The following is a 12,041-nucleotide window of genomic DNA, read 5'->3' on the forward strand; positions in this document are numbered from 1 at the left end:
AAATAAAAGGTTTAGAGCAATATGTATACACACACACACATACGTATATATACATACATGTAAAATACATTTATAGTATATGTAGTATTTATATATAGTATTTTATATGTATACAGTATTTGTATATATAAACCTTTTGTGTGTATATATATAATATTCTACCATTTGTGTTAAAATAAGGGAAAGAATATACTTATATATTTGTGTATGTATAAAATATTTTGAAGAATATAAAATAGTCTATTAGTATTAGATTACCTCAAAGCCAGGGAGCAAATTGCTTGAATGCAGAGAAGGAAGAACAGTGAGGTATAAGGAATGGAGGCAGCACCCTGCCTACTCAGTTATTCCCACTGAGCACTGCTGGTATTTAAATTGGGATGTTGAAATTCATAAGGAGGGCAAAAACCCTTAGTATGGTGACGTGTCTGCTGAGGCTAATTTAGGCTTATCTTCACAATTTATTCTAGTTACCTACTTGTTACTAGGTAAGAAAAAAATGGATCAGATTCTTAGGAGACCCTTCTTTTTCTTGACTCCCCCATTACGGTCTCCACCATTATCTTCATAATGAATACGCCAGAGATGCTTATGTTTCAAATGAGACAATTGAAGTAAAGCATTTAGAGCAATGCCAGCAAATAGCAAGGACCCAGTCAGTAGGACCTGTAATTATAACTGCAGATGCATGGATGAGGATGAGATAGGAAGACAGCACACTTAAGCCTGTGTCCTGAGAATGTCAGTATTTTCAGTTATAAAACCAAGTTTATACTGTTCTGGATGGATATGTAGTGATAAATATGTCAAGCAGTTATACTCGGAATTTATCCTCATACCCTAAGTTACTACACTGAGATGCAGCCTTAATAATGTTCAACAAAACACTGTTTATAATAGTGAACCATTAGAAACAACGTAAAATATGTAATGAGGATTTGACTGAGTCAACTGTGGAATATTATATAGTGATCAAAAATAAGAGATTAGAAGTTAGTTTAAAAAGTGTAGAAATTAAGAGAGAAATTGCTGAAGTTTTTTTTAAAGGACCTTTTTAATAGTATATAAAATGTTTAGGGGATTGTTACCCATAAAATAGAATATTGGCTGTTTTATTATTCAGAAGTGTCAGTGCTAATCTCCGCACTTCAAATGATATTTTGGTCCAAGAAAGAATAAGCCTCTGCAAGATAGTTGTTACTTGGCTAAATAGTGGGTTGGAAAAATTGGTTTGAGAGCTCTTTTTCTAGACTATTAATGGGCTGGTGAACCTAGACAGGTAGCCTACCTTTCGGTGCTACAGTTTTCTCTTCTGAATAATGATAAGCATGAGATACCATCCTTGTCCTGGTTTTAATTGACTTTCCATTATTTAAGTGGATGGGTGGGACATAAAATGAATAAGAACTGTGGCAAATTTGAAGCCTTGCATTTACCTTGAGCTTCTGCTACTTTGAAGATCTTCAGTAAATTGATTAGTAGAAAACAGTTGATGAAAAATAAAACACCTGAATTTTCCTATTTCTTTACCTTCCTCCTCTAAGAAGTGATAATTTTAAGAGGAAAAGCGAGATAGAAATCAAAACAGATTGTTCAGGGGCCAGCCTAGTGGTATAGTGGTTAAGTTCATGTGCTCTGTTTTGGCGGCCTGGGGTTCACAGCTTTGGATCTTGGGCATGGTCCTACACACCACTCATCAAGCCATGCTGTGGTGGCGTCCCACATACAAAATGGAGGAAGATTGGCACAGATGTTAGCTCAGCAACAATCTTCCTCACAAAAAAAACAAAAAAACAAAAAAGAACGCCCTGTTCACTTCTCAGTTACAGAGTGTTGTGGTTCCCACCATCCATTGCTCAGACTTCTCTGATGTGTTGAGATAGCCTAGGCTCTGGTCCAGGTCCCCTTGCAGTTAATTAGTTTTAGAGTTCTTCTGGCTATCTCATCAGTCTTAAGTTGTAAGAATGACTCCACTCTTTGCTGTGGGCACAGGGTAAGGGCGTGCACATGAAATGCAGAATTCATAGTGGTTCTGTTGCTGTGATGGTGTGCTGTTTAAGATTGCAAAGAGCCTGTGTCCAGATAGCTTCTGTGCCCCCTTTCTTGTTTTGGGGAGGTAAAGAGGCAGCAGTTCTACAGAACTGGGATGAAGTAAGATATGGTAGCCCCTTACAGGACTGAAAACAGTCTACCCTGCTTTTTTATGATGGGTTTATGTGAGAGAAGGGTAACTGAGAATTCTACCTTGTAGTGAATGTGATTTTCTACATTTAAGTAAGTGTTTTATTGGAATGAATCCTTACTCTTCTTAATGCATTATTATACTCTCTTTTCTTCCAGGGTCCAGATCATCAAACAATTTTATTTAACCATGGTGCAGTTCAGAATATTGCTCACCTACTAACCTCAGTATCTTACAAAGTAAGATATTAAAAATTATGGCCGGATTTTTATACTTTATTTTTGGTTTATAGAATCTTGCTCTAGAAAGAGGCCCACATATTTTATTGCTTCTCTGATAAGTATTACAATCAAGAGTAGTATTTTATCAGTAAAATGTTGTGGGGCATTGTTTTATCTACAGAATGCTCTTTTAAAAAAAAAAAAAAGCTACCTTTGCCTTTCCATTTTTTTCAGGATATGGTTGTGGCATGAATTGCTATTGCTTTTCACCTATTGTCAACAGTCTCTTCTGGTTAGGTCTCAGTGCCAAAGCTGTAGGCGAGGTGATGCTTTGAAGTATGTTGGAGCAAGGGCTTGCTGTATCAGGAAAGACTTTGGATTTCATATTTGAAACCTTTATTTAGCCACAGTGACTCCAGCTTACAGCATATACCCACATGTACAACAACACTTAAAATGTGTTCTTGGGGCCAGCTCCATGGCGTAGTGGTTAAGTTCAGCATGCTCTGCTTCAGCAGCCTGGGTTTATGGGTTCAGATTCCAGGCATGGACCTACACCACTTGTCAGCCATGCTATGGCATCAACCCACATATAAATTGGAAGAAGATTGGCACAGGTGTTAGCTCAGGGCTAATCTTCCTCAGGAAAAAAAAATGCTTTTGTATTTTAAGTTTAAAAGTCAAGGGTTTTCAGACTTGTTAATTAAATTTACTATCTTTTATGTATAGGTAAGTAGCGTCATAGTATATTATCAGGCATTTAGTTAAAACTTCTGTCATTTCATTATTGTCCAACTAGCAAGTTGTAGCAAATATTGGGATATTGTTGTTCTTGTGTAACATTCGAGCTGGGTATGCTGGGCGTTTCCTGTAGAGCAGAGAAGCAGTGATTTTTGTCTTCTATCCTCTTGCACTGATCCCAGTGTACTCTTTTGGTCCTTAGCTTTATTGCAGGTAGGGCCTCCTAATATTTATGTTTTCCCTACCTCAGACGTCGAAAGTTCAGTTGTGGTAAAGAGCTCACAAGGATAGGAACGGGGAATGGAACCAGCTTGAAACAAGCCAGAGGCAAGGGAAGGAATCATGTACTAAGAGCCACTCCCTCTGCTCTGTACCACGCAGAGGCTGGAACCAGTCAGTACTTGCACATCAACAAACAGTTGTTGGGATGGCTATATACTGTCCTTCTTCTCTATCCTCTAGCTTCATTAATTTCCCCTGCTGTTCTACTATTTTTCCTTTTCATTTCAGCGCTAGACTTCCTTATCTACTATAAGAAGGAAAAAGTTTTTGGTAACATTACTCTTTGTCAAGGTTTGCTCCATTGTCAGAGTGTCATTAACATATTCTAAGTTCTGCCTGTGGGCACACGCTAGTGCTGCAGACCGTTGCCCAGGTGAGGGACAGGGCTGCTCCACACCTCAGCTACCTATTGGGCCAGTCTCAGGTCCACATGACATCATCTACAGACTCAGGCTTGGAAGTGAAAACTGAGCAGAAAGAACGGAGAATCACAGCTCTCATAGGAGCTCCTGCAGATTGTAAAATATGTTGTATGTGGTCAAGCGTTTGGGCCCTTGGTATCATCCTGGACCAGTCAACCAGTTTTGAGAATTAGTGGCACAATTCATGGGTGTTTTAAAAGTGAAATTAGAAAAAAAAAGTGAAATTAGTTTAGTCCTTTTCAAACTTTCGTTGTAACTTTGTCTCCTTTCCTTCTGTTCTCTTTGCCCGGCATCACCATCCCATACACAACTGCAAGAGTGGTCTCTTTTTTTTTTTGGTCTTCCCTTCAGTTCTCTGGTTTGTGGTTTGGGAAGAAGTGCCCCGCTTGAAAGGCAGTTGGTAATTAATTAAGTTCCCTTTGCCTTACCAACATTATATTTTGTACAGTGTTCTTTTAAATTTGATTAGAGATTTTTCTATTTCAACTTTAGTTGCTACTTCATGGTGTTTCTTTTCTGCTACTTCAAAATTAATTTTAACTTTTTATGATTTTAACTTCTGTACTTTTCACATAAACAAGTATTATTTGTATTCCCTTGAGTCCTTCCTTTAGTACTTTAAGCAGATTTAAATAGTTATTTCTTCAGAAGAGCTTAGATTCTGAGATGTTAAAATTCATATTTGCAAAGTTAAAATAAATGCTTTGTTCATCTGTTCATTTATTTTTACAGGTTCGAATGCAAGCACTGAAATGCTTCTCAGTTTTAGCTTTTGAAAACCCCCAGGTATCAATGACCCTGGTAAATGGTAGGCTGGAACTTTCAGTGGCACCTACATGATTTAATTTATGAACTTTGTAGATTTAAAGAATTCCTTAATTCTTGTTGTTTGTTTTATTTCTAGTTTTGGTTGATGGAGAATTGTTACCACAAATTTTTGTGAAGATGTTGCAGAGAGATAAGCCTATTGAGATGCAGCTCACATCAGCAAAATGGTAAAAGTCAAGACAATGTGGGAAGACAGTGCTTGATCAGTATCTTAGAGTATTTTTGGACAGCCCAATTAGCTCACTTCCAACCCCCATCTTGTTTTGTGATTTTGAAATTCAAAAGTCATGATTGATTCACATTTTCTTAAATGAATGTGTTTTTTACTCAGTTTACTACTAGTAGCATGCAGAACAGGAACTCTCATATAACATCTAAGACTGTCTGTAGAAAATTATTTTATTACATTCCCTTCGTGTTATATTTCAGTTGAAATTATACCGAATTAGATCAGATTTAACCCACATCTAATATGCTAAATATTAAGCCAGGAAAATATAAAGATATAGAAACATAGAATGAGAATTAGCTGAAGTTGATAACCAAACCATGATTTCAGAGAATGTGACTTCCTCATCTTTTAGAAAAACAAAACGGAATCCCCGCAGAGATGTGACAGCTTATAAGAGAGTTATGTAAAGTTCTTATTAGCACAGTTCCTGGCTCATACAAGCATTCAACACACGTTAGTTCTGTAATTATCAATACATTAGCAGATGGGGTGAGCTCCTGTTGTGTAGGGTTCTGTGCTAAATGGGTTGGTTAGTTTCAGGATTTAGGAAGCTGTGGCTCTCTGATATTTTGGCAAGAATGAGGAATTTCAAGTTAATTACTCAACACACCATTAATTGTTTTTTATTTGTTTATATTGTATTTTTTGTTTGCTTTTTGTCTTAACTTCAAAACTGAGTGTTTGCCTCTTTGTTAGTAAGGTAACGCTCTCGTGGAACTGGTTTCAAAAACACATTGGAATATCCCAATTTAACTTCATTTAAACTTAGATACTTTATATTTTATTTTTAATGTTTTTTTCCTTTTTATTATGGAAAATTTCAAACACAAAAAAGTATAGAGAAAAGTATAAAGCACTCCAATGTGCATAGCACCTAGCTTCAAAATTTATCTACTCATTAGGCCATTTATTTTTAAAACAACTTTGTCAGTATTTCTTTTTAAATATCTGGCTTATATATATATATATCAGTTAGTTGTCTTTGACTATTACGTTAACAGAACCTCAGATAAAGGAATGTCAAAACCTTCTCCCTCCAAATAAGTAAGAGTAGTTGTCCTTTTTTCCCCATAAAATCTTAAAGAGAGATAATTTTTCTTTTAAAGCTTTAAAACACAAGCAAAAATTTACTTTCTGCCATCTTATTCCAGTTTAACTTACATGTGTAGAGCTGGAGCGATTCGGACAGATGACAGCTGCATTGTGTTAAAGGTGAGCTAATTCTCTAGAGACTTGTGAAAATTACCCAGTCATGTAAGTGTTGAATAGAAATGTTGGTATTCCTATTTCTTTTTATACATTTATCACTGTGGTGTGTGTGCATAGGATAAAATAATATTAGAACACCATACTTTTATTTTCAGTGGGTTGCCATATAGTTTTAAAAAATTGGTTTTCAATGTGTTTTGAAAGTCAAAGTGAAATAATTCTTTCCTTGTCACACCTTTTCATTTTTATGGTAATTGGGAGGATGTAGAAATTGTAAAACTATGTGAAATTCAAGTGAAATAGAAAATATATTTTAATCCTTGATTTTCATTAAGTTTGCAACACAGTGTTTGTAGGCAAGCAGTGCGCTATCTTTGCAGATGAAGACTTTATATCACCCTCATGGCAGATAATTGAAAGGCATACTGAGAAAGAATAAGTAAATAACATGAAAACAATCATGATCATTGTGATATGTCAAATGCAATTAGAACTCAGAAAAACCCAGATAAGAGAGTAGCCTAGGGGCTGGCCTGGTGGCCCAGCTGTTAAGTGTGTGTGTTCTGCTTTGGAGGCCCAGGGTTCGTGGGTTCGGATCCCGGGTGCGGACATGGAACCACTTGGCAAGCTATGCTGTGGTAGGTGTCCCACATATAAAGTAGAGGAAGATGGGCACGGTGTTAGCTCAAGGCCAGTCTTCCTCAGCAAAAAGAGGAGGTTTAGCAGCAGATGTTAGCTCAGGGTAATCTTCCTCAAAAAAAAAAGTAACCTAAAAGTTCTAAGACCTGGATTCTGGTTTTAGCACTCCCACCACTGACTGACTTGGTAACCTTAGGCACATCCCTTATTCTTTTGGTGCCTCAGACTCTCAATTATGAAAATGGAGGCAGTAATTCCTGCTCATCTCTTCCACAGTGTTATTGTGAGGATAAGAATACATTAAATATATTTAACATCTTATTAGCTATAAAAATATATATATAAATTGATTGTGTGTCATTTTATGAATGTGAGAGCTATCATTATCAGTGTTCAAAGTGAACCTAAGGATAAAAGAGCATTGAGAAGACTAATGTTTGCTTTAGTCTTTGGTGAAGCAAGTCAGTTAATTTAGTGAGATCTGAGGACCCCCTAAGTAGACAACACTGCATAGAATACTGAGGGCTTCCATGCACATGACCTTGGTTTATTAACTCAACTGCTCTATTGGTAATCTAGGTTAACAGTATCTTCTTCGTGTAGTAGTTGTGAGCATTAAATTCAATAATCCATGAATTTATGGTATTGATAAATGTTAGTAACTGTCGAAAGGAAAATAAGAACAAAGCTTTCCTCTCAGAAGCCTAGGGTTGTATTGTAAAGCTCAACAAGCCTGATAGGAAATCAGTAGTGAACAATAAAGTGCAAGTCTTTGGTAAAGATACAATAAGAACTTGGAAAAGAGCAAAGCACAGTTGACTACAGTAGTTGAGGAAGGCTTCCTATAATTATAACATTTCAATTTCTACTTCCACATTATCTTTTTAAAGTGGATTCATCAGCCTTAGAAATAGTAAATAAATGGGATAGTTTTATTGAGAACCTAATGTGGATAAATTACCAAGACAATACCAAGATTTTTGAGGGACCTCAGAAGTAAAATTGGTCTAGTAGGTATCACAGTCATTCCAGGGAGTTCTTCAGAAAACCTAGGAACTCTGATTGATGCATTTCACCCACACTATAGGAGAACTGGTAGAATCTGAGTTATGGTAAGATCACTGAATTTTTAAAGCTGTATTTTGTTTTTGGAACTGTACAAACAAAAAAAGTCATCCCAGCCATATTACTCACAAAGGAAAAGTTAGCATACTGTTTCTAAGACAGAATCATTCCTGATTAAACTGCTGAATGTCTTTTAGGTAAATAAATATGTAGATGGGGCAGAAGCATCAGACGTGATTTATTAGGGATCCTTAAATGTCTTTTATAAGGTTGTACAATAAAGCTTCAGTCTTATCACAAAAGGCTAATTAGAGTTTGTATTAATCTGCTTTGATTGTATGATTAGAATTTAGTGTGCCAGCATAAATGATTAATATGCACTGAATTTTATTTTTACATTCCAAAAACACCTTTCATTCTCTGAATGTCTTTATTGAAACATTTGATCACAAACATGACTCTCAAGAAAAACCATTGAGTTGATTCAGTCACTGTATGCTCTCCATCAAGCTTTTGCCTTTACCAAAAAACAAATAATTAATTTCACTGCCTTCTAGACATTGCCTTGTTTGGTTCGAATGTGCAGTAAGGAGAGATTACTAGAAGAGAGAGTTGAAGGAGCTGAGACCCTTGCCTATCTGATTGAACCAGATGTTGAGCTACAGAGAATCGCTAGCATCACTGATCACCTCATTGCCATGCTTGCTGATTATTTCAAGTATCCCAGCTCAGTGAGTGCCATCACTGATATTAAAAGGGTATGTTCTCTTTTCCTTTTCAGCAGTTCAAGAGGGGGATTTTTAAAAAGTTTTTCCTACTGTTCAAAACTTTGAACCAATTGATAACTACAGTTCAGAGCCTTTTTAAATAAAAGAATTTTTTTCCTCTGATAATATAGATGATGTTGCTTTATGAATCCAATTTGTTTCATGTTTATTGTCAAATTTTTTACTAAGGAGATAATCGAGAAAAAAGAAAGTTGCATCTTGAATTCCCAACTAAAACTTAAAAATAGTGGGATTATATCAACATCATCTAATGCTCTTCAAGGTCTCAGAATCACCTCTGTTGCTGTATTCTCCTTTTTAGGTCAAGGGTCACCTCGAGCAGCCTGTTTCACTCTCCACCACTGTCTTTCTCTTCTGCTACCTTTTCTTCCAACTACTGCCATCTTCTTCTCTTTCCTTTTTGCAGTTTCATATTGTGCTTTGGGCCTGCTAGTGACAGCTAAAGTGCTATTTAACCTCTAGTTTGAGACCACCGAGGACCAAATTGTGCTAACTATTTCTCAAAATAGAAGTTCCTTAGAATAGGTAGATATTTTGAGTTTGTTCTTATCAGCCTGTTTGTCATATCCATTTCTCTAAGCATAAGAGATAAATATTATGTTAGAGAAAGCTTCAAGGAGGTCATGATAGAGAGAGCATTGCCTCCTAATTAGTAACCAGTACTGTTCCATGAATGTGACTTTATTTTTGATGCCAGTAGTCCCAATGGAAAATTTTTTTAAACTATTCTCTTGACCTCTCCCATGCCCCTGAGTTCCAGAAAATTTCATCTATCAGGCAACTGTTCATTTGACATTTAACATTGAAAATAAAACAAACTGTTAAGACTATCTTTTCTCTGTCTTAGGAAGGGCCTAAAATAGCCTTTACTGATATTTGTATTAATAATGTACACCACCCTTTACATATTAAAGGTATGTGTCTGCTCTTTTTTCGGTAGTAGTGTTTTTCCAGTAGTGGCAATGGATTATTTTGAACTAACTGCTTTCTCTCTGGCTACTTGCTCACACTGGACACAGTATCTCATTGGTACAAAGATACATGAGCAAGTCCTAACTATGGCCTCATGGACACCCTTAGCTGACCATCCTAGCAAGGCAAATAGAACGCTCTGATGGACATGAGAGTGAGCAAACATAGTTAATAGGAACTTCTAGCCTATGCATGTGCAAATCATTTAATTAGTATGTAGAAGATTATCCCTTCTGTTTGGGATTTTCCATTTTATTTCCATCACAGTAAAACTAGAATAATAATAATTTTCAAAAATTATCTCCTAATGCCAAACTTGAATATTAATTTGTTTTGTCATCTTTAAGTCTGATGATGGATTATCCACTGATTTCTGACCATGAAAGTATAGATACTAGACCTGTAGAGAGAAATTCTTACGTATTAATGAATGTGTGATTTTCATGGTATCTTAGTCCAAATCAGTATTCTAATATATATTATGACTAGAAAGTAGTTAAGACTTTAATAATAGATATTTTAGAACTCACACATCAAAATGAGTGTTGAATATTGAGAGGTTCCTTCCATAATCCATCGGTGCCTGCTTTGGTCAAAATATTTTTGTAACTACTCTTAAGAATTGCCTTGAGAACCACCCCAAATGAGTTTCAGTTTTTTATTATGGTGTTTTTGTTGTTGTTGTTGTTTTTGTTACTCTAAATGTTGCAACCCAGCAGGATTTCCCCATATTCACATACCACAATCTGTGACAATTAACTGAAGACTCTCTTAGTTCATGAAGATATATCGTTGTCCAGGTTTTCTAGCTAATAGGCCACTTAGCTCTTTAGGAAATAGGCCACTTAGCTCTTTAGGAAATTTCAAAAGAGGATCTCAGAATGTTGTGAACAACAGCAACATTTTTGCCTAAGGGGGAACCTTTCCAAGGCAATGCATTTGGAGAAAGTAGCAGTCATTTGGATGAATAAGTTATATCTCTTAGTTATAAAATTATTTACATTATTGATAGGGCTTTTATATTCACTGGTTCATAGTCTGTCATTGAAAGTGTCCTGAGAACATGCTTCTATTTAATTTTTATGGTAGTCTGGTGATAAATCAGGTATATGGAAGAATTGATAACCTAGAAAGCCAGTTATGCATATGGAAAGATAGCATTAATTGTTTCGTACCACTAAGTAATTTAAATAAATTTATCAAAAAAAAACCCAAACTTAAATCTCAGGTAATTGTAATAGATAGTGCATTGTTTGATAGGGATTTTCACAAGGTTTCCCTTTTTCTAAAAGCTATATAAATGCTGAAATTAGGCTAGCACTACTCAATGTTTAGGAGAACCTCCTAAAGACGTTGTTGCATTGCGGCAGCACTCAAGTTATCAGCTGTATCCTGGGGCTAGAAAGGCCTGAGTGTGCCTTGGTTTTGAAGAGAGCATTTCAAAGAGCTGCTGCAAGCAAGCGTCAGTAACACTAAAGCTACCATCTAGGAACACTGAATTTTTAGGGGTCAAGGGTTCACAAAGGTTTTTCCTATACTATAGTGTCAAATGTTGTGGTGGTCACTTTTAGATAGAAGCAGACTGCATGCCTTTCAGGTCCTTCTGACACAAGCACAGCAAGGTCTCAGTCAAATGTGAGCAGAACCCAAAAATAATCAGGAATTCAGTGAAAGCACTAATATGTTATAGTTAAGTTTTTTTCTTCAACTCTTCTCAGTTTTGTTGAAGATTTAATTTGTGGATTAAGTTGGAACATATCTTTTTTCCCCTCCCATAGCTTGATCACGACTTAAAACACGCTCACGAACTCCGCCAGGCTGCATTCAAGCTCTATGCCTCTCTCGGAGCAAATGATGAAGACATCCGGAAGAAGGTGAGTCTGGGAGAGGGGCGTCCCCCAGTCCTGACAGCCAGCAGGCAGGGAGTGACGTCAACCTGAAAGTCGTGGTGAAGAGCACTAACAGTGACTGTTTGAATATAATAAAGCAGAGTGACTAAAGGCGTAATTGAAGAATGAATGGGACCCGGATTTGGGGGGTTGTTTGTTTGTTTTTAGAACATAGAGTGGCATGGCCGTGCTGGAATGACAAATAACTGGCGTGCTTTTTTGTGTCATTAATATGGATTATTATGTTGCACATTTTTGCATGTGTTGATAAAAATCAATTCTAGCACTGTGAAGCTTCAGACACCTTGAAAGACCTAACACTAGAATTGTAAATGTTATTTATGGAAATACTTTCCAATGCCATTGAGAAATTCAAATCTCTATTGTATATTGTTCTTTGATATGTGGCTAGTTATGTTTTGATTTTTTTGCTACTGTGCAAGTTTGATGTGAATAAAATCTTTGTGGAATAATGATTTTATGTTTAGTGAGTGGTCATCTGAATTTTCCAGCTCCCGAAAAATGTGTCACTGGTATAGCACCTTATGTTACTACAGCCTAGTCCAACACT

At 36.3% G+C, this 12,041-nt stretch overlaps 1 protein-coding gene across 12 annotated transcripts in view; it reads left to right on the forward strand.

Moving 5' to 3' along the window:
- ARMC8 (armadillo repeat containing 8) overlaps positions 1-12,041 on the forward strand; it is a 94,243-nt gene that overhangs the window by 38,709 nt on the left and 43,493 nt on the right. For all 12 annotated transcript variants that reach the window (XM_070493382.1, XM_070493386.1, XM_070493389.1 and 9 more), the window contains 6 exons: positions 2,341-2,421; positions 4,581-4,656; positions 4,753-4,843; positions 6,060-6,120; positions 8,379-8,579; positions 11,360-11,455. In XM_070493382.1, the coding sequence (XP_070349483.1) occupies positions 2,341-2,421; positions 4,581-4,656; positions 4,753-4,843; positions 6,060-6,120; positions 8,379-8,579; positions 11,360-11,455 (606 nt within the window). The remainder of the gene's footprint in view (positions 1-2,340; positions 2,422-4,580; positions 4,657-4,752; positions 4,844-6,059; positions 6,121-8,378; positions 8,580-11,359; positions 11,456-12,041) is intronic.

Source organism: Equus asinus, chromosome 21, assembly GCF_041296235.1.
Source record: "Equus asinus isolate D_3611 breed Donkey chromosome 21, EquAss-T2T_v2, whole genome shotgun sequence".
In the NCBI taxonomy this organism is placed as follows: Eukaryota; Metazoa; Chordata; class Mammalia; order Perissodactyla; family Equidae; genus Equus; species Equus asinus.